General features: G+C 43.1%; 1 protein-coding gene across 1 annotated transcript in view; it reads left to right on the forward strand.

Moving 5' to 3' along the window:
* Window positions 1–23,928, forward strand: part of LOC136881833 (uncharacterized) — a 185,978-nt gene that overhangs the window by 4,038 nt on the left and 158,012 nt on the right. Inside the window, exons 3-4 of the mRNA XM_067154268.2 lie at window positions 5,771–5,917; window positions 11,195–11,373. Of these exons, the coding sequence (XP_067010369.2) occupies window positions 5,771–5,917; window positions 11,195–11,373 (326 nt within the window). The remainder of the gene's footprint in view (window positions 1–5,770; window positions 5,918–11,194; window positions 11,374–23,928) is intronic.

Genomic DNA, 23,928 nt, shown 5'->3' on the forward strand with positions numbered 1-23,928 from the left:
GAAACTAACCAGAAAAGTAGTTTACCCTACAAATTTTGAGAAAATGAATGTAGCAAGAGCCAAAATTGTATTTTCCCCTGAAACAATCGCCGGTTTGAAGAGTATGGAGGTGGTTTGTCCCGAGAGCATTAAAGACAGGAACAGTTTAAAAGAAACAATTTCTTTCATGGAGCATTTTATGAAGTGGCTCGATGCCCATGATGTCTGCAACACCTCGTATGGGACATATTCCAGGAATGAGAACAAACTGGCATTTTTCAGCATTGAAGATGAACGCCTCAGTTGGTTAATAAATGATTTCCTGCCATATATCAAGAACATTCAAATGCATCCAGAGAAAGAGAAAAGATTCACGAGGGAAATGTATCAGGCGTTGGTCTTGACTACCCAATCCACTGTGGCCTGCGTAAAATACCTCATAAGTATAAATTTTCATTATGTCTTGACGAGGAATCTAACAAGCGATGATATCGAGCTTTTCTTTAGCCACCTACGACGCAAAGCGGGATACAATGACACAATGGACGCAAGGTCATGCTTAACGAAATCGAAACAACGCTCCATACAGGAATTGTTGCGGCATCAAAACATGGCAATGTTGAGCTGAGGGATGAAAATAAGATCCGCAATGTACGAACCAGCTTACTACAACCAAGAATGTGACAGATGGATGAAAGGTATAGAAGGAATGAAAGTCGCGATGATGTGCAAATTCCGCAGCTTCCTGAACACGTAATGTCTATCATTACAAAACCCTTGCAAGGTAAATTACATCAGATCTGTGTGAACAATACTTTTTTATTTAAGTGTTCGCTAGTACATAAATATGATTAATTTGTTTCAGATTCAACAGCTACAATACCTGGTATTTCTCTAGCTATGGTAGCAGGATACTTAGTGCGTGTGGCAGAAGAACAAACAGACTGTGAAGGCTGTTTAGAACATATCACTTCTCCAGCTAGTGAAAGTCCAACATTGTGTCTTATTCGCTTTCAAGATCGAGGAGCCCTCAGATATCCGAAATCATCGTTTGTGGCTCTTCTGCAGCGCATGACGGAATTTGCCACCTCTGCTGTGCAGTATTTACCCCGACGACAGTTACTAAAAATGTGTACGTTTTTTCTGAAAGCCAGGTTCATCAGTCAAATTAAGTGTAGAGAATGTAAAGACGACAAACTACCTCTTTTCTACTCCAAACATTTCTGAGACCTCCATTAGACAACATTGCTTCGAGCCACTCAAGTAGAAGTGAGAAAGTTTTAAAATTCGATAAGAAGCCCCTGAGTAGGAAATTTTAAAACTGTAGACACCTACAACATTCAGCTTTCTTTCTTTAGGATATAATTTACTTATAGACATACACGGCCATGCGAACACAAGGGGGCAAGAGCGCGATCCTAGTGGCTGAATGGTGAACTAAGATGGCACCCGTTTTCATTAGTGCATTTCAAGGCCTTGTATTATAGCGTAGGCAACGATTTCAACGTGCTAGATTAACAGTAACTGTAAGACGTCGTATCGGCAAGTAGGGTCCCTAAACTGTGTGGTTAGCGACACTGAATCCAACTGAACAGTTAGAAAATAACTATAAATCACTACCTTTAATATTAAGAGTGTATAAGCTTACGTGGCAGGGAGTATATGAACAGTAATCTACGTACCCTGCCTTAAAATGAGAAGCATGCTTTTCACTGGATGCGGCTACATAGACATTGAAAACAAATCGAATGGCTTTGAGTGCCGGGAGTGTCCGAGGACATGTTCGGCTCGCCAGGTGCAGGTCTTTTGATTTGACGCTCATAGGGAACCTGCGCGCCGTGATGAGGATGAAATGATGACGAAGTCAAAACATACACTCAGCTCCCGTGCTGGCGGAATTAACCAATGATGGTTAAAATTCCCGACCCTGCCGGGAATCGAACCCGCGACCCCTGTGACTAAACGCCAGCACGCTAACCATTTAGCCATGGAGCCGGACTACATGGGCAGTGTTTTACTGTGATAGTACGAATTATGGCGGCAGTTTCAAGGTCGTACTGCCATCCTCGGAGGCCCGGGTTCGATTTCCGGCTCTGCCACAAAATTTGAAAAGTGGCACGAGGGCTGGAACGGGGTCCACTCAGCCTCGGGAGGTCAAATGAGTAGAGTTGGGTTCCTTTCCTACCTCAGCCGTCCTAGAAGTGGTTTTGCGTGGTTTCCCATTTCTCCTCCAGATACATGCCGGGATGGTACCTAACTTAGGACCATGGCCAGTTCCTTCCCTCATCCTTGTCTATCCCTTCCAAACTTCCCATCCCCCCACAAGGCTATTATTCAGCACAGCAGATGAGGCCGCCTGGGCGAGGTATTTGTCATTCTCCCCAGTTGTATCCCCCGACCCAAGCTCACGCTTAAGGACACTGCCCTTGAAGCGGTAGAGGTGAGATCCATCGCTAAGTCCGAGGGAAAAACCAACCCTGGAGTGTAAACAGATTAAGAAGAAGAAGTCCGCGGTAGTTAACTGCGAACCACGCTGTTGAACACTGCGCCTTGCATCTTCTCAGTTGCGTTGTATTTTGCTGTTTTTGTTTGTAAAATGGAGCTCGATAGCGAGTAATAATAATAATGGAAGTTGAGAAATATCCGGTTCTTTACGATCCTGTGAATGAAAATTGTAAGAAATGGACTGTGAAAATGGAAGCCTGGAAGAAAGTTACCGAGGCCAAACACTTAAAAAAAAAAAAAAAAAAAAAAAAAAAAAAAAAAACAGCCTAGTCATTTCTACGATATGACATAATCCTACAATAGAACATTGCTAATATTTTTACGTTTTCATCGGTTTGCAATACACTTCCACTGCCTGTTCCTGTTGTGCACCCGGGACATAGCAGGTGTTTAAAAACGCAGGAAAGATGCAGTACAATTCTGCTTACAGAAGCAGTAAATGGCTGCCTGTGGAGCCCTGGTCTAAGGTTCGAATCCCGATCTACACTGGGATGAGGTTTTCATCTCACGAATCACGTGGTGTCGGGAAAGGCATCCGGCCTTAAAACCGCGGTCTAAACCAAAATGAGCCTTGGTGACTCCAGCGAAGCTGAACAAAGCAAGAAATAATAATAAAATATTACAGAACACAGCCTCACAACTTGTATTTCAAAATACTGAAAAGTACGTATTCCATTGATAGTAGATGGCAGAAATAAGGAGCACATAAAATGCAGACTAGTCCAAGCAAGGAAGAGCTTTCTTAAGAAAATAAATTTGCTCAATTCGAACATTGAAATAGGAATTATAAACACATTTTTGAAAACATTCGTCTGGAGCGTGGCGCACTGTTTGGAAGCGAAACATGGACGATAGTAGCTCAGATGATGATGGTGGTGGTCTTTATTGTTTTTAGGGGAAGTACAACTAGGCAACAATCCTCTTTATCCGACATTTCGAAAAATAAAGGCATCTTATCCGCCAAAGAAAGACAAGGGCCACGAAGGGCGTGAAAATGAAAGACTCCCTAGGCCTCGAGTGCTCTAATACCGTCGGGGTCGGAAAACAACAAGTTGACCAAGGAAGGTCGGTTAGGATAGATGAAAGTGAGGAGCCTGGCACAAGTAAGTGAAAGCAATGCCAGGAGTCAGCTCAGGACCCGGTGGTCGCCAAATCACGCTCCCAAGTTGAGAGCCCCTTTTAATCGCCTCTTAACTAGCTAACTTAACTGCTTTAAACCAGTGTATCAACAGAAGACCCCAACAACAACATGTTAAATCCAGCCTATTCGGACCGTATACCAGCCTGACACGTGGTGGCACCATGTGAAAAATAAGCTGTCCGGATGAAATCTGAACATCTGGTCAACCTAAATTATAGCACTGCCTTCGTGATGTACAGCCCATCAGCTGATCGATCAGGGCGGCTAAATGAATGTTATGAGTAGCAATTGTGAATGTAATTCATAGTGACAGAGAGCATTCTTTGGATAATATATTGTGGCTGTTGAAAGACAGACCTTTAGTTTTAACTATTTTGCATGTCTGTTCTCTATATTTTTGACTTCACGATTTAAGTACATTAAAATACAGAACAATATGATCAAGGTCAACAATTTTACAGCGTATGGTATGTTCAGTTTGCAAACTAAAATCCAATTTACGAGGCTTCTTAGAAAATACAGTGGTTCACAGAATTGAGCGTACACCTGAGGGTAAACAGTACTATCAAAGATAACGACCAAAAGTGGCGTATATCTGACGTGCCAGGAAATCGAGTAGTAAGTTCTGCCGCACATTCCTCTGTCCATGACTCATCCTGCACATAAACATCGCTGTCCCGTACACCACAAAATTGAACGTGCACGACAGATTGCTTTCCCAGTACATCCAGGAACGTGTTGGGCTCTACAAATACTTCGTTTACTCAACATCAGGTGATAATGGGTCGGAGAAGAGAAACGTCTGTACAAGAACGGCACCTAATAGTGAAATGGACGAAAGAGGGTGGATCGTTAGCCGAAATCCAAGGTATTGTCGACAGATATAAACGCGAAAGAAGGGTACGCAATAGAGTAGGAAGAGGACGGAAAGCAGCGTTACACGACAGAGACAAACGTATCATCATCCGACAACTCCGCAAAGACCCACATGCAAGTAGTGTATCCCCAAACTGACGGCTGAGATAGTGTCCACGATTAATCGATCTGTGCCATGTGAAACTGTGAGAAGGACACTAAGATCGGCAAACTTACATGGACGAGTGTCAAGGAAGATTAGTGAGATGAACCGGCGGAAAAGACTAACGTTCGCTAAAGAATACAGAAATCGTTCAGTTTACTTCTGAAACTCTGTGCTTTTTAGCGATGAGAATAAATTTAACATCTTCGGATCAGATGGTCGTCGGTACATGTGGCAGCAACCTAATACAGCTTATGAAGAAGGTAAGGTACGTCCGACGGTGAAACATGGTGGTGGTTTGGTGGTATGGGGCTGGATATCTTGACACGAAAATGGACCAGTTAGTGTACATTTCCTTACTGAACAAGAACGTCAAAGTGCAGCGAAACTGGGACTGGGTGCCCCCTATTATTTCCAGCAGGTTAATGACCCCAAGCACACCGCTCACAATGTGCGGTTATGGTTGTTATATAACGTACCGAAAAGACTGGAAACACCCCCACAATCACTGGACCTCAATCCAATTGAGAATTTGTGCTGGCACTTGGAAAAAGAAAAGTGCAAGCACATAAAGTGACCAGCAAGAAACAACTCTAGACGGTCCTACAGGAGGAATGGAGCAAGATTTCACCGTCGTTTACGAAGAAACTCGTGGACTCTATGCCAAACGCACTGGAAGCAGTGCTGCGATCTAAAGGACGCGTAACCAAGTACTGAATACGTGGACATCTGCTGAAATTATATCATTATACACTCTATTTGTTTGGTGTGCGTTCAATTTTGTGTGACCGATATGCTGTCCGTTTGTTTCTGTTTAGCCAGTGAATATATGAGTTGAACAGTTACTATATTATGTAGCCAGATAGTTGTACAGTATAAGTATTTATTTTTCACAATACATAATGTGAAAGAAGTATATATTTTGCGTTAATATATCCCTACCCGATTGGTGTACGTTCAATTATGTGAGCCACTGTAGAGCCAACAGATCTGTTAGTTTTTCAGTTATATCTGTGAATGTTTGTTTAGTTAATTGAGAGTTTCTTGTTAATTCCATGGGGACGGGGTTCTAACCCCTGCCCTCAGCACAATACCGAGTTGTCACAATCATAATTTCGTTATTTCAGAGTCTCAGTTCGTGTCCGTGCTGGTGGGACCGCTCAAGGGTGCCATAGGGCTGTCGGACGAGCAGATCGCGCAGCTCGCCGACTACTTCCGAGTGCCAGATGGACGTATCCTGTACACCCAGTTCTGTGAAGTGATCCATAAGAGCGGTAAGCGGTAAGAGCTTCTTCTTCTTCACCATAGAGATAGTCTACAGACGAGGAGTGTTCAATAAGAAACCAAACTTTTGCTATAACATCTTTATTTTATCGCTTATTGTACAACATTTTAAGCACTGTCCCTCTCAAAGTAGTCCCCTCAACTGGCACTACACGGTTCCTAACGTGTGTTCCATTTTTGGAAAGCCTCCTGTAACGCACTTTCTGCCATGGCGCGCAGGTTTTCTGTCGCATTGCCCTGAATCTCCTCTGTGGTTTGGAAACGACTTCTTTTCAACGTGGATTTAAGTTTGGAAAACAGGAAAAAGTCTGCTGAGTCCAAGTTCGGTGAATACGGTGGATGCAGGACAACGCGAACGTGATGTTTTGCTAGAAAGCTGCGGACAAGAAGCGACGCGTGAGCCGGCGCATTGTTATGATTAGGGCTCGGAACTTGAAGATAAATCCTTTTTTTAAATCAAATGTCCGAACACGAGACCCAACATAATATATGTTCATTCTGGATCATTGTACGCCAGAAAATGGTGGGTTTTCTTTATCATTGTTACCTTTCTAGGCGTTATTTGCTTTATTGATCCTTTTCTAGCCTCTTGTTAGATCTTAAAGGCTTTTTTTTTTTTGCAACTTCACCTCCTTTAGACTACATTTTTACTGCCCGTTGTCAATTCGAATGATCATTAGTTCATCCATCACCGCTTAAATATATTTTCTCTAGTAAGTACATTTATTTGAAACTTATCTGAAAATGGAGGAAATAAAATGGAAACAATGAAACTAGTGTTTGAAAAACAGGGGTATCAAATCAAGATAAGGGAAATATTGAAAGAAGAAATTTTTTATATGAATGTCTTTTTTTTTTTTGCTAGTTGTTTTACGTCGCACCGACAAGATAGGTCTTACGGCGACGATGGGACAGGAAAGGGCTACGAGTGGGAAGGAAGCGGCCGTGGCCTTAATTAAGGTACAGCCCCAGCATTTTCCTGGTGTGAAAATGGGAAACCACAGAAAACCATCTTCAGGGCTGCCGATAGTGGGGCTCGAACCTACTATCTCCCGAATATTGGATACTGGCCGCACTTAAGCGACTGCAGCTATCGAGCTCGGTATGAATGTCTTTGAAGAGGAAGAAGATCTCATTTGCTTCAACTATCGACCCTTCACATCTGTTGGTGTGGAGATAAGTTTCTCAATGTTTTGCGACGTGCTGTCTGAAAACTGACGATTCTTTACTCCTAAGAACCTGGAGGTGACAATTGTGATGTACTGCCAAGCCAGCTGAGGTAAGGTGTAGCCCTGGTAACCAAATATATGGTAGGTAAGGGTGTATTCTGCCCGACCGAGCTCGATAGCTGCAGTCGCTTAAGTGCGGCCAGTATCCAGTAATCGGGAGATAGTGGCTTCGAGCCCCACTGTCGACAGCCCTGAAAATGGTTTTCCGTGATTTCCCATTTTCACACCAGGCAAATGCCGGGACTGTACCTTAATTAAGGCCACGGCCGCTTCCTTCCACTTCCTAGGCCTTTCCTATCCCATCGTCGCCATAAGACATACAGTATCTGTGTCGGTGCGACGTAAAGCAAATATCAAATATATATATATATATATATATATATTCTGCTCGAAGGCAGGTCCGAACCTCCGCAGAGATGTGCCTGAGCCGGAGTTTACGTGCGGTAGGTTGGCCATGTCCTTTCCGCTCCTCCATTCCCTTACCCCCCCCCCCCCCCCATCACCACCAACAGCGCGTGGCAACCCATCCAAATCTTGACTACGCCCAATGTTGCTTAACTTCGGAGATCTCACGGGATCCGGTGTTTCAACGCGGCTACGGCCAAATATAATTCCAGTTAAACTAATTTCAATTTCTTTCTCCAGGATATCCATTGCGAGTTCGCTGAAATCACTCTAGATCGAAAAAGCATATCATTGTAAATTCTGCAAGTACTTTTTTAAATAAAAACGGAATTCCTTTCTTTAAATATGTTAATCTAAAAATCCATAATGTCTGAAAGAAGAAGTATTTTACTCATACATTTTTGTACTGTACGTTGCATACCGTCCGCCTCTGTGGTGTAGTGGTTAGTGTAATTAGCTGCCACCCCCGGAGGCCCGGGTTTGATTCCCGGCTCTGCCACGAAATTTGAAAAGTGGTAGGAGGGCTGGAATGGGGTCCACTCAGCCTCGGGAGGTCAACTGAGCAGAGGTAGGTTCGATTCCCACCTCAGCCATCCTGGAAGTTGTTTTCCGTGGTTTCCCACTTCTCCTCCAGGCAAATGTCGGGATGGTACGTAACTTAAGGCCACGGCCGCTTCCTTCCCTCTTCCTTGTCTGTCCCTTTCTACCTTCCCATCCCCCGGCCCTGTTTATCATAGCAGGTGAGGCCGCCTGGGCGAGGTACTAGTCATCCTCTCCAGTTGTATCCCCCGACCCAATGTCTCACTCTCCAAGACACTGCCCTTGAGGCTGTAGAGGTGGGATCCCTCGCTGAGTCCGAGGGAAAAAAAAACAACCCTGGAGGGTAAACAGATTAAGGAAGAAAGAAAAATATTCGTTCATTGTAACTGAAACTAAAATTATGGATGAATTAGGATCGCATTTTTGCGCCCTTTATACCAGAGTTTAGGTCCTTTTTCTTTATATTTTTAGGTCTTCTCTCAGGCAATTTAAAGGTCTTCAACTTCCGAGCCCTACTCCTGTTGCAACATCCAAATATGTTTTCACCACAATTCAGGCCTCCTCTTGCGCACAGGATCCCTCAAACGCGCTAGAATTCCCTGGTAGACTCCTTTGTTTACCATCTGACCACGTGGTAGAAATTCCTGATGAACAATGCCTTTGCAGTCGAAAAGCATAACAAACAACACCTTGATCTTTGACCGACTGATGCGTGCCTTTTTTGGACCAGGCGACCCTTTGCCCACCCACTGCGACGATTGTACCTTTGTCTCTGTGAAAGTTTTGCCAAGTTTGTACCAATATTTCACACAAACACAGGCTGTTCTTCAATCTCTTTCAGTGTTGCCAACTGACGAACACAAACATGTATTTAAACTGTATTAATAATATATATAAATTACCTAAACTTACAGACCGAAATAGCTTTTAAAAAAGGCTAGTTGCACTCACCCAATTATTGAAATTATGCTCTCCTCATCCTGCTCTTCGTCTCCAAGAGCACTACTGGAGGTAGCAGGAGATACAGTAAAGTATTAAGAACAATCCGCAAAAGAGTATACTTCTATGGTGCCAATTATTTTAAGCACAATTGTAGGGAGCTTTTATGAATTGCAGCAGCTATTGGTTCTTCTGGGGCCAAAACAGAATGGCATGTAAGGTTTGTGCCATCATTCTCTTTCTTGGTTTTGATTTTACAATATTAACGTAACCAAAGACATCAGTGTTTGAATATGGTTGTCTTAATGAAGGAAATGCCACCTAGACTGTTGTAACTCTTAACGGGTTGGCGCTATTTCAAAATTTCGGTTTCTTTTTGAACACACTTCATCTTTTTGTTGTAAAAGTTCTTAATAATTTCACACGCTCTTTCCATCTTTATGGACATTGACTTCTGATTTTGCCAGTGGTGAGAAACCAATTATTCAAGGTCTTTATGAACTTTGACTTCTAAACAATTTTCTTGAATTATTTATCCCAGTTATTTGAATTTCTTTACTTTCTCTATTCGACAAATAGGTGTTGTCAAACATGTTGGAGCAATTTTTATGTTTGTAATAAATTTGTTTTTGCTACAGAGATGCTCAACCCTGTTTTGTTGGCTGTTTCTTCCCCAAGAGTACCGGTATTCTGTATTACACTATTCAGAATTCAGTCACACTTCTCTCAATAATAATAAAACCATGCCTGTCTTTCGCCCCGAGTTTGATGCAGGTTGATAGAAAACTTACGTTTTGTTATAATTAAATATCATGAGCCGATATTCGTCGTTAAGTGCATTCAAAATAAATGGGGCGTTCAGAAATGATTGGCACTAAAATTTATTCGTGTTCACAGGAACCATTTACTGATCAAACGAATACTGATTATATTACTGCTATCCCCCCATCCAGTGTCTATGCACTTTTGTCATCTGGCGGCTTGCGTAGCAAACCATTCTTTGGGGGCATCCCGGCACCACTTATGTACGACTGAATTAAGTTCTTCGTTGGTGGTGAACTTCTTACCCTGCATGACCGCTTTCATTGCGTCGAATAGGGCATAGTTGTCAGAAGCCAGATCCGGCGAATAGGGAGTCTCGTCGACGGTGACCAGATCTGCACTGTATTGTTGCACAAATTGTCGACATATCTCTACACTCTTCTGTTTCTGCGCAATGTTGAGGGAATGGGGCACCCATTGTGCACACACCTTCTTCATCTTCAAATGCTCTACTTCATCAGACGTGATTCGCCTTTGCCCCATTATCAGGCCATTGGTACGCTGGGCATTGGTTTGCGTGCCGTTGCTGGACGCCCAGTTCCTGCCGTCTCTGAACTGTGATACCCAACGAAACGTGGGTGCTTCCCCACATGTGGCTACTAACCTCTTGTGGATGTCTGAAGCAGTCACTGCTTCCTTGGAGAGAAATCACACTGTGCACCGTTCTCTTTGCTTGTCTGCTTCCATGTTGTCTTATCGATGTCCACCAGCGTACTCGCTAGGCTGCTGCAATGCGCCACCTATGGGAAGCAGGAACACCATCTGGTGGCGCCAGACCGTACTATAGTCTATCTTCACGCATACTATATGCGTCTCACGAAAAGTCCCGGCAGTTTGTAGGTATGGCACAAGTTACAGATACTAAGATACGAACATTAGTTATGATAAACAGTGCGAGCTCTCTGAAAGAGATGCGCGTTCATTATCAAACTGTTCATTATGTAATACAGTAAACGTATAACTGAAGCGCAATTGCAATACCGATTTGAAACTTCACAGCAGCACTTTAGTTCACAAGAATCACCGCGGACGGAACCGATGTTTATTGTCAGGCCTTGAGTCTTGAGATTAGCGCATGCGCAGCAGGCGACTTCTCGTGAAACGACCATAGTACATCGCCACACATTTCAAACTGCTACTTTACACGAGTTACAGGGGAAGTGTCAATCAATATTGAACGTACTAAATACTTTGCAAGTCTTCCTCTGTATTGGCTACAACACTGCCATCTGCGTATTCGAGTTCGACAACTGAAGATGGAGGATACTTTTGTGTTTGTTTGCAGTCTATAATCTACAGTAGAGTAATGTGAGATATATTTATGTGTTGCAGTGCCTGATTTTTCAAAGAACCCGCCTATAGTAACCGGTTTGGAATGGGAGGATCCGTTTCATGTGAACTCCCTGAGTCCCTCAGAGGAGAGAAGGGTACAAATAATGCTGACGAAGATTGCTACACTTGTAAACATGAGACGCCTAGTTCTGCGGCCCTACTTCCAAGACTACGAACTGGTACGGTACTGTGTGTTTGATTTAAATGTAATGCAAAAGCATGGTACCCAGTGGCGGCTCGTGACAAAATTTTTAGGAGGTTCACAACATTTTTGTTCATGTCTCAAATCAGCAAAAGAGTAACATAGGTACATAAATCATTTCACAGTTCCTTGTACGGTTCCTTCTTCACAAATACTTTGGTAGAACCCCTGTAACCGAGGATAAATTTTACGAGACTAATTTGTTAGTGTAGAACAAAAGTAAAATTCACAATAACTTTACTACACTGAGATTATTGAAGGATGCGAGCACTATTCTTGGTTTTTAAACAGCACGAATTTCACCTGGGTGTTAGTGTAGAACCAAACCAAATCTTATGGCCCACCAAGCAACTGCTGCTCAGCCCGGTGGTCTGCAGATTACGAGGTGTCGTGTGGTTAGCACGACGAATCCTCTCGGCCGTTATTCTTGGCTTTTTTGACCGCCATCTCACCGTCAGATAGCTCCTCAATTGTAATCACGTAGACTGAGTGGACCTCGAACCAGGCCTCAGATCCAGGTTAAAATCCCTGACCTGGCCGGGAATCGAACCCGGGGCCTCCGGGTAAGAGGCAGGCATATTACCCCTACACCGCGGGCCGGCTGTCTTAGTGTAGAACAATAGTAAAATTCATAATAGCTTTACTGCACTGCGAACACTGAAGGATGCGAGCACTATTCCTGGTTTTTAAACAGCACGAAGTTCACCTGGGTATGACGAGAAGCATAGAAGGAATGTGTACCGCATATACCGGTAATTTTTAAAAAATATTTATTTCCGAATTGACCCCAATAGTCTCCACATTATCTCGGTTAGTTAGGGTTCTACTGTATCACATGGTAATTATTCTCATTTTGCAAATTATAGCCACTACTCTAAACAACTTAGCATGCAGTACAACCAACAATACTAGATCATGCTTATTTAAATGATAGGATTTAGATTAGCAACTCACGTAAATGCTGATTATTTGTACAGGAAAGCAATCCTTCTGTCTTTCAATCGCGCAAATTTCTCAATCACTTTACGATTGAAGTCACTGATGTTGTTGACAAATCTCTTCTCAATAGCAAGCATAGCCAGCGCTGACAGTCGTTCTCCAGTCATGGTGTTCCTCAGAAACGTTTTAATTCGTATTCAAAGTAGAAAAACACCTCTCAGGCTCCGCTGTCGTAATTTGGGTTGTGACAACAATTCGGAGTAATTCACATACTTGTGGAAATGTGTCCGTATCTAGTTTATCGTCAAGCAAAAACTGCAACATGGAAATGGCCCCATCATCTTTCTGAAAGACATTTCTCATATACAATACTTCTAGTTCAGTCTTCAGCTGTGTCTTATTTAGGCAGGGATACATATGCGCCATTGTATTCAGTTCTTTTTCTGGAAAAGAGTCTGAATAGACACCAAAATGCCCATTCAGAATTAGGGTACTAGCGAAATCTGCCGGTAATGTAATGCAATAGTAGCTCCTGGGAGGCTGTGGCTAACCATAATAGGGGAGGTGGCGGACCCTTGTGGTCAACTGTAATACTGCCACTGGGTTGAGGGTGGCTCTAGACGACAAGGCACGTACCTTACCGTGCTCCTCGCTAATGGGAATATCAGTGCAGAAAACCATGACGTCATCTGCTTTGCGCATGCGTATAGTCTTCAGCACAATAGCGCATTATCCAGTGTGCTCGCCGCACTGTCAGTCAAAACGAACTACTGTCGGTGTAACGGAGCTTCGATATAAGTCGATTGTCGAATGCTTTCGATCGATTGTCGAAATCAGGTCGAAAGAAAAGAATGAATGCGTAAATATGTAATAAAACTGGGTGTTCACGTGCTCCTGTGCTCCTGAGAGCCCACCGCCACTGATGGTACCTCTCTACAAGATGTGATGGTGCCAATTGCAATATCGTTCCGTTGTTATTTTGCTTTAAACAAAATATAGGAAATGTTTTCAGAATATTATTTAACACTAACAAGTTTTGTACCTAAAAATATAAGCTCACCTCTATTCACCTCTGGAGAAAACACGACAAGCATTATTTAATGCCATGTAACTCCACCTCTGGAGTTGATAACCGCTTGGATTCGGTAGAAAGTGAGTCCACAAGGTTGTGCAGGAACTTCCCATCCATATTAAGCCACTCACCGAGGATTTGATTGCACAGTTCCACCAAAATATGGGGATGTTGATGACGGCGTTTTACCCGCAGTTCCAACTTGTCCCACAGATTATCAATGGGGGTTCAAGTCAGGTGATTTTACAGGCCAATCGAGATGTAATAGGGTGGAAGAGTGTTCAGAAAATCAGTCACATATGCGTTGCTGTTGTCACCATACGCACCATGCAAATGTTGACTGAAAGGCAACACCTGATCATCCAGATTGTTTAAATAAACATGTTAGTGGTCACCTCAGTGAGCGAGCTCAATCCATAATACGAGAAATACCCCCAAAACATCACAGATCCACCTCCGGCTTCAACCTGATCTTGCACACATTCGGGATGAAATGCTTCATTTGGTCTTCGGCACACTCAGCGACGTGCTTCATTGGAATGTAGGAAAAATCGTGATTCATCAGACGACATTGCATTCCGTCAGTCAGCTACAGTCCACGTTCGATGATTTCTAGCCCTTTGAAGATGTGCCTGGGTGAGCAATGAACTCTAGCAAGGTGGCTGACTCCAAATGTTCACTGCATGCAGTTCCCGTCGCAATGTTCTCTTGCTAACAGGTTGGGATGGACCTTCATTCGCTGACTGCAGCAATTCCTGTCAGGTATTGGAAGCGATTTTGTTTCACAAGCCGTGAAACGTGTCTCCGGTCCTTCTGTCAGGATCTTTCTCCGACCACAATTCTGACGTCGTGTGTCGTGGCTTGTAGACACGTTGAACATTCCGCTGCTAAACACCAACAAATCCGGCAACTTCACACACGATTGCCCCTTTCTGTCACTGTGCCACATCCCAACACTGTCCACTTGAAACATCGATGTCTCACTGATCGCTACTGTAGAGGCAGTGCGCGTGCGGTTGAGCACGGGACTCGTTCGCTGCGCCATCTGTATAGGGTTAACGATCGATCTGTGCGTGTGGACTAAGGTGACTAACTGTTTATCCGGTGAGCTTAATTTTCAAATTCAGTATAATTGGGCCTTTATCCCATCTCCGCATAGGCCCGGTAGGCCCTCGGCATTAAATGAGATAAGAGTGGTTAGATCTACGCTCGTTCCAGAGCCATGCGCACTGCAGGCTAGGGTTGGGCAGACCGGAACATTCACATGTTCCGCAACATTAGGACCTTTTTTCTTTTGCTAGGGGCTTTACGTCGCACCGACATAGATAGGTCTTATGGCGACGATGGGATAGGAAAGGCCTAGGAGTTGGAAGGAAGCGGCAGTGGCCTTAATTAAGGTACAGCCCCAGCATTTGCCTGGTGTGAAAATGGGAAACCACGGAAAACCATTTTCAGGGCTGCCGATAGTGGGATTCGAACCTACTATCTCCCGGATGCAAGCTCACAGCCGCGCGCCTCTACACGCACGGCCAACTCGCCCGGTACATTAGGACCTTGAGGCGGAGTGTTTCGGTACAGAGTGCCGGGACACGGGACACAGGACTGTAACTGCGTCCTAGAGAGAACTTCGAGAGGCAACAGGACATGCTCCGCTTCAGCTGGAATGTGCCTGAACCGAACGTGCTGTGCCAAGGCCGCACTAGATAGATTAGTTGGCCTTGGCTGTGTCTGCCTGTCGATGCCGGCTCTGTGCCGCCCTGTGCTGGAGTGTTAACATTTCTTCATCCAGTTATATCTTTAATTCCGAAGCGATGACCCATATTTTTCTTGGGCTTAAAAGTTTCCTTAAAGTCCAAATTAATTTTTAGCATCAATCCCCGAGAAAGTGTTGAGGGAAATTTTCGAGATAATGAAGAAAGTAAATGGAAGTTGAGAGGGAAGGAATTCGAAGTGCAGAGAGCATAACAGCACGAAAGTACATTAACGTTTTCATCCAGTTATATTTTTTATTCCAAAGCGACGACCCATATTTTTCTTGGGCTTAAAAGTTTCCTTAAAGTCCAAATTAATTTTTAACGTCAATCCCCGAGGAAGTGTTGAGGGAAATTTTCGAGATATTGAAGAAAGTAAATGGAAGTTGAGAGGGAAGGATTCGAGGTGCAGAGAGCATAACAGCACGAAAGTACATCAATGTTTTCATCCAGTTATAATTTTAATTCCAAAGCGACGACCCATATTTTTCTTGGGCTTAAAAGTTTCCTTAAAGTCCAAATTAATTTTAACGTCAATCCCCGAGAAAGTATTGAGGGAAATTTTCGAGATATTGAAGAAAGTAAATGGAAGTTGAGAGGGAAGGAATTCGAAGCGCAGAGAGCATAACAGCACGAAAGTACAACAATGTATTCCTCCACTTATATTTTTAATTCCAAAGCGACGACCCATATTTTTCTTGAGCTTAAAGTTTCCTTAAAGTCCAAATTAATTTTTAACGTCAATCCCCGAGAAAGTGTTGAGGGAAATTTTCGAGATATTAATTACTCACAATACAGGCCAATACATTCAACTGGTGAAAATATTCTTGAATTGGTTACTTTTAAACACCTGCACTGCCATTGTAACCGTGTTATGTGTATTCTATATTGACCGGAAAAATCTTAACCTAAACGTGATTATTGGGCGCGAATTTCAGTGTTTCGACTGTTCGTTCACGTTCCCTGCAGCTTTATGCTGGACCATGGCCATAACTACACACAGGCACACACCACACAGCACGTTCCGTACAGGCACATTCCCAGTTCCCACTGGCGCGGAGCATGTAATGTTGCCTCTCGAAGTTCTCTCTACACTGCGCAGTTACTGTCCCGCGTCCCGTGCGCCCGCTGCACAGTTCAGCTAGTAGGCAAAGGGCAGTGCATAGTGGCGCTTCTGACGGGACAGCGAGTCAGTGTCTCCGGCTCGCTTGAGAATGTTTCGGAACAATTGACACTCGGTGTTCTGGAACAGCGGAACATAACTGTGCACCGGCACAGTGTGCCGAAACAGGGACATAGTGCCCAACCCTACTGCAGGCTTCAAACCACCCCCTTCGTTCACTCACGCTCATTCGAACCTCTTCCAGTCGACCTTTGCGGTTTAGTTAGCAGAGAAGGCGACTCATGCGCTTACAGACGGTATCAACGAAGTTACGACGAGGAAACTTAAAAGGAGTGAGCAAAGCAGAATGGCCGACAGTAAAATGTTGGATACAACCCAAATATTTTAACGAAATATGCATTGAAGTAACATAATTATAAACTTGCTTATAAACACTGTGAGATCAACTTGTCACGTGAGTAGACACGGAACATTTGTGCCATCTTTTTGCTCTGTTGTCTGTTTCAGTGAAGAATTAATCAAGACAGTGTCATTTACTCTGACCGGGTTAAGCGAAGTCCTTTTGTCATTAATTATCAGCTGAACTGAAATTTCTTTCACTTGCCGCATTAGAGGCTGAAATAGACAATATTTTCTTCGCTAGGAGAGCAAGTCTTGGATATTCCACCATAGAAGGGTATCGTCATGAGAAAGGTGATCTGTTAATACATATATTCTTGTAGAAATAATATCGGCAACGTTTATTCGTCCTTGGTCTGCACCAAAGAGCCTCCGTGGCTCATGTGGTAGGGCGCCGGCCTCTCACCGCTGGATACCGTGGTTCAAATCCCGGTCACTCCATGTGAGACTTGTGCTGGACAGAGTGGAGGCGGGATAGGTTTTTCTCCGGGTTCTCCGGTTTTCCCTGTCATCTTTCATTCCAGCAACACTCTCCACTATAATTTCATTTCATCTGTCAGTCATTAATCATTGCCCCAGAGGAGTGAGACAAACCTCGGCAGCCGGCACAATTCCTATCCTCCCCGCAAGTTGGAACTTCATTCGTCCCATCCCTGACACGGCGATTGGCTGGAAAACAGGTTACAGCTTTTCATCATCATCATCATCATCAGGAACCTATTCCCGAAACAAGCGTAAACGGACGGAAATCTGTTGTACACATTTTGACGCATTTCTGCCTGATGTTTTGTTGATATCATCTGATACTTTAACCCTCAAATGGTTAAACGACGATGCATAGCCCTTTTTGTACACGTTGTTGTGGTCAACGACGATACATCGACTGTTTTGCAGCCGTTCATTAGACACGCTCTCGTTATGCGTAGTAACACACAAATGTGCTCTATGTAGTATCATTTTAAACAGCAGATTACAGTCTCTCTTTTTACTCTAGTTGCTAGGTTGTAGACTGCCGTTTAAATGTACTGCACAGCCTTAAAATTCAGTCGTTAGGCTTGCTACCTTAACTGCGCAGTACAATATGGCGCCTTGCCCCGTCACGGTGTAGTTTTGTTGTACGCGCTGTTTTATCAGTGTTTTGCGGAAATGGCGAGTAGTTTAGTTTTAAGTCCCAAGAAATTTGGGTTCAAGTCCCATTCGGAAGATGTTGGATGAAATAATGAGGGACGCGAGTGATATGAATGATAATGACAGTGACATTGACGGACTTCCTGGAAAGCTGGAACGTTTATGCGTAATCTGTGGACCAACAAAAAAGGGGAAGGACCCGATATTCGTGCCCTGGTTGTAACTGTGCAGTTCACAGGGGGTGTTACCACAATTTACAACACATTTGGAGACCTGAAAGGAAAGGAAGAAAAAGGAGAGAGCAGTCTAGATCTGGTAGCTCCTCTGAGTGACTTTGCGGGAGCGTTCTAGTGCTTGTGTATATGTGTATATATATCTTTATTTGTGTATATAACATCTAAAGTGTTTATATTTTTTTGAAGTGCATAAAATTGTGTACAACATTGTAATTTGACTTTCGCGGGTAAGTCGGGTATTTTAGTTTCTGGTATGGGCGCAAACATTTTGATAATATCATTTTGGAACAGTTTTTTGGAAACTCAAGATGGCTGTAAAGATATAATGAAAGGTACAAAACAAAAATATATTTATTTCAATAGCCTATGATATTATGATTTAATAAAATGTATTACACTGCATGATTTCCTTTTAAAACCTATTTTTAAGAATTTTTAGTGAAAGTATGCAAAAATCCTGAAAATCGTGTGACCGTAACAGTCGTTTACATAGACCATTTGAGGGGTAATAGGTCGCTCTTAACACATGGGTGCTTTCGTATGTGAGCTACTGGATGTAAACGTAAATAAGGAAGCACGACATTTACATGCCACATATCCTGCATGTTCACCATTCGCAGTTGTTACTATCAAGAAGTATTTCTATACTTCGCTCTTCATCTTTCTTACTTTATTAATCCATTTACCTAGGATTCTGCCTGTCGTAAGAGGCGAGGGTTGATAAACTCTCGTTCTTTTCTCACCCCGACGATATTAGGTCACGAGGCCTAGGGATCTTTCATTTTCTCGCCCTTCAAGGCCCTTGTCTTTCTTTGACCGATGCCTTCATTTTTCGAAGTGTTGGACAACACTCCCCCCCCCCCTCCCGTTTGATTAATGTTAATACAGGATTGTTGCCTAGTTGCACTTCCTCTTAAAACAACAATCATGTCCACCACCTTCCATAAAAGGAAGGTCTTAAAAGTGTTACTTTGAATCTAATCGTTTCCCTTGACAATATATATATATATTGCTATAGTTTTCTCTCTTTTGCTAGTACCACGTGTGATGCACCTACAGTACTGAGTTTTGTAGCTGCGAGTTTGAGTGAACGACTGAACCGATTGACATCGTAAAGCATTCGGACGAAAGCTATTGGCCTGTAGATTTGCAGATTATCTTTAAAAGTATACACATTTCTTGCCGTATATATTTAAATTATTAAAGAACAATGTAGCATTCTGATTGGTGAATGCGCTAGCCAGTACCTCAAGGCCGCCTGAACCGTCAGAGCGCTGAGCAGATGGCACGATAAGAGAGGTGGAAGGGGGTAGGCACGCATGCGCAATCAGAAGTCTACCTGGTTAGCTTTACTTCGTGGAGAAGAATAGACGCTGTAGATGTTGACGGATCAAATGTTGTTGAATTATCAGCCAGAATTTTAGCACATGATGTACTGTGGCTGAAATGTATAGCAAAACTTTCACTTCTGCGAAAGTTCTCATTATTAATTAATATTATATTAATTTGAAAGTCATTGGACTTACACCCGATAGTTCAAAACCATATATTAGCGTCAACAGATTAACACTGAAGATGAAAAGTAACTACTTCAATTACGTACATAATTCTTAAATTCCTCGAAATTAATGATTTGCCTTCACATATTCTTTTTCTATAAATTGGAGCCATGGTTGTGCTCTTTAGATACCGGAACTAGTAATGGGATAATCGAATACTTTTAATAATCGAACAACCTCCATCCGATAATTTAAATAATCGAATAAATAATCGAAAGAGCTTCAAATATCATTCAGTTGTATGGCATAGAATATTCGGATGCGTCATAAATCAATTTTTTCGGTTTAAGTCTGTCGGATGGATAAGCGATCGAAATAAGCGAATAGATGAACTCTTATGAAAAATAGAAATACACCTTTTTCCAAACGTATCTCCAAATGTTGAAACTAAATGAGTGAATTAACTGTCTTAATAACATCAATTTTCATTCAATTTTTTCGAAAGCTTTCACTATTCAATTGCCTCATTCATTCGAATGAATAATCGAAAAGTAATCGAATGCAATCGAACAAACGATTATTTTGTATTCGATTATCCCATCACTAATCGGAACGTTTCCCAACGGCTCCTAAACGGAAACAGCTTAGGTCTTAATTCTATGAAGTGTGTACGAATATTGTTTAAATTTGGAAATAATAATTGGAGATAAAGCTGGATACAGAGCTCTAATCCCTCGAATTGACTTAACAACATCCGGTGAAACTCTTTCATTTTCTTTCAAGATTCTTTCTTTCTTTCTTAATCTGTTTAACCTCCAGGGTTGGTTTTTCCCTCGGACTGAGCGAGGGATCCCACCTCTACCGCCTCAAGGGCAGTGTCCTGGAGCGTGAGACAGTGGGTCGGGGGATACAACAGGGGAGGATGACTAGTTCCTCGCCCAGGCGGCCTCACCTGCTATGCTGAACAGGGGCCTTGCGGGGGGATGGGAAGATTGGAAGGGATAGACAATGAAGAGGGAAGACAGCGGCCGTGGCCTTAAGGTAGGTACCATCCCGGCATTTGCCTGGAAGAGAAATGGGAAACCACGGAAAACCACTTCCAGGATGGCTGAGGTGGGAACCGAACCCACCTCTACTCAGTTGACCTCCCGAAGCTGAGTGGACCCCATTCCAGCCCTCGTACCACTCTTCAAATTTCGTGGTAGAGCCGGAAATCGAACCCGGGCCTCCGGGGGTGGCAGCTAATCACACTAACCACTACATCACAGAGGCGGACTTCAAGATTCTTAAATTTCTAATTCACTTAGCGTTTTGTATCACGATCAATAAACCTCAAGGGACGTGAAGGTCTCTGTTTACCTCAGTCCTGGCCAGTTAAGCTATAAGCTTGCATTCGGGAGATAGTGGGTTCGAACCCCATTGTCGGCAGCCCTGAAGATGATTTCCCATTTTCACGCCAGGGAAATGCTGGGGCTGTACCTTAATTAATGCCACAATCACTTGCTTTCTACTTCTAGCCATGTTCTATCCCATCGTCGCCGTAAGACCTACCTGTGTCGGTGCTACGTAAAGAAAATTGTAAGAAAATAACGTACAAGAAATGTCGTAAATAAGGAAATACTTCAATAAATATTTGACCGTCATGTCTTAACGGGTTTCAGCTTGTAGTCCTATTAATCTGAAGATCATTTCACATTCCACTGTTAATGATCTATGAACAGCTCTCATAAAACAGAGACCGTTTTAATGGTAGTTAAAATATAAAAGAGATATCTTATACAAGCCTAACAGAGAGTCCTCTAGCGGTGTTATAATCGTGGTCTCGTTAATGCAAGCGCTTTGAACGACGCGATCAATATTAGCAGTCGCTCTCTCAGGCCATTGTAGAATTACAATGATGTGGAGTGTTCTCCGAGACACTAGGAGGCGCTACCGTAGGCCATTGCATGTTAAGAACACAGCATTGCTCTTATAACAGCAAGGTTGCCATATCGAACGACTCTGCTCAACAACATAAAGGCAAAACGGTGGCACGTAAACAGACATGGGATGTATTTGCCGTATAAATCACCAATATAAACATGCAACTATGCTGCAAAATGTGGTGAGATATGCATTTAAGTATGCACTTATTATTTATTTTCATACTATTAAACACTTGTATGGGATGCTTTACTAGACTTACGCGATTAACTCATACCAATATATAAAATCATTGTAATGAATAAACAGCAGCCTCAGGCGGCAGGGCACCGGCCACTCACCGCTGGATACCATGGTTCAAATCCCGGTCACTCCATGTGAGATTTGTGTAGGACAAAGCGGAGGCGGGACAGGTTTTTCTCCGGGTACTCCGGTTTTCCCTGTCATCTCTCATTCCAGCGGTTGTGTCTCATTTGCGATCAGTCCCATTTGCGATCACAGCAAAAGTTGTCCTATTTGCGATCACTTCCATTACAGTGGAAAACAAGAATGTTAAGAAAGACCAGTTCGTATCCCATTTGCGACCACTGCATCCTATCAGTGTTTTCCAACGTCCATGCAGCAGGGGGACTGCTAATTAAGGCGTACTCCACACAACCTCTCTCTTGAAGGTTTTTTGAGGCAATATTAGTCTATAAACATCTTTCTTTCCTTCTTAATCTGCTTACCCTCCAGGGTTGGTTTTTCCCTCAGAGTCAGCGAGGGATCCCACCTCTACCACCTCAAGAGCAGTGTCATGGAGAGTGAGACATTGGGTAGGGGATACAACTGGGGAGAATGACCAGTATCTCGCCCAGGCGGCCTTTTGCATATTTGGCATTTAAAACATTGTCCAGCACATCGGCCACGGAGATTTTTTATCTTTTTCTTGGCATAGAAGCCGTCGACGGAGTTGCTGCCTCACTGTCACTTCTTGACGATGTACTTGATATCTTATCTTTGCCATATCATGATATCAGAATGTCATTTTACGACCTCACTGAACAGATTTTCGCTAATCGCACTCATTGAACTCAAATAAAACACTTCACCGGGGACTCGCAAGTCGCAAGGTGAGGACTGACTTTCCGTCTTCCCTCAACTTCGCTTGCGAGGACAAGCTCGACTGAACGGATGGTGGTGGGAGAATGCTGAAGCGTGCGGAACTGCAGCAGCGTGCTCCGTGCTTCACAGTAGCGGTGATTGGGAATTAGAAGAGAGAACAAAAGGTATCCGGCTTTGCGGGATATAGTGGACAGGGAGGGGAAGGGGGTTATTCAAATCGAAACTGAAAGGAAACCTACAAAATGGTAAGTTTTTATGCTGTCGCAGCGAATTTCGACAGAGGTAAAGGTTGATAGTTTACCAACTTAAGTGCGGGAACTTAATATTTTTTACATACATACATACATTATCATTATAGACTGTTATGCCTTTCAGCGTTCAGTCTGCAACCCTCTGAGAATTTACTAAACGTCGCCACAATCCTCGATTTGCAACTAGTGTTGTGGCCTCATTTAGTTCTATACCTCTTATCTTTAAATCGTTAGAAACAGAGTCTAACCATCGTCGTCTTGGTCTCCCTCTACTTCTCTTACCCTCCATAACAGAGTCCCTTATTCTCCTAGGTAACCTATCCTTCTCCATTCGCCTCACATGACCCCACCACCGAAGCCGGTTTATGCGTACAGCTTCATCCATCGAGTTCATTCCTAAATTAGCCTTTAACTCCTCATTCCGAGTTCCCTCCTGCCATTGTTCCCACCTGTTTGTACCAGCAATCATTCTTGCTACTTTCATGTCTGTTACTTCTAACTTATGAATAAGATATCCTGAGTCCACCCAGCTTTCGCTCCCATAAAGCAAAGTTGGTCTGAAAACAGACCGATGTAAAGATAGTTTTGTATGGGAGCTGACTTCCTTCTTACAGAATACTGTTGATCGCAACTGCGAGCTCACTGCATTAGCTTTACTACACCTTGATTCAATCTCACTTACTATATTACCATCCTGGGAAAACACACAACCTAAATACTTGAAATTATCGACCTGTTCTAGCTTTGTATCACCAATCTGACATTCAATTCTGTTGGATTTCTTACCTACTGACATCAATTTAGTCTTCGAGAGGCTAATTTTCATACCATACTCATTGCACCTATTTTCAAGTTCCAAGATGTTAGACTGCAGGCTTTCGGCACAGTCTGCCATTAAGACCAAGTCGTCAGCATAGGCCAGGCTGCTTACTACATTTCCACCTAACTGAATCCCTCCCTGCCATTTTATACCTTTCAGCATATGATCCATGTAAACTACAAACAGCAAAGGTGAAAGATTACAGCCTTGTCTAACTCCTGTAAGTACCCTGAACCAAGAACTCATTCTATCATCAATTCTCACTGAAGCCCAATTGTCAACATAAA

Source organism: Anabrus simplex, chromosome 10, assembly GCF_040414725.1.
Source record: "Anabrus simplex isolate iqAnaSimp1 chromosome 10, ASM4041472v1, whole genome shotgun sequence".
NCBI classification, from domain to species: domain Eukaryota; kingdom Metazoa; phylum Arthropoda; class Insecta; order Orthoptera; family Tettigoniidae; genus Anabrus; species Anabrus simplex.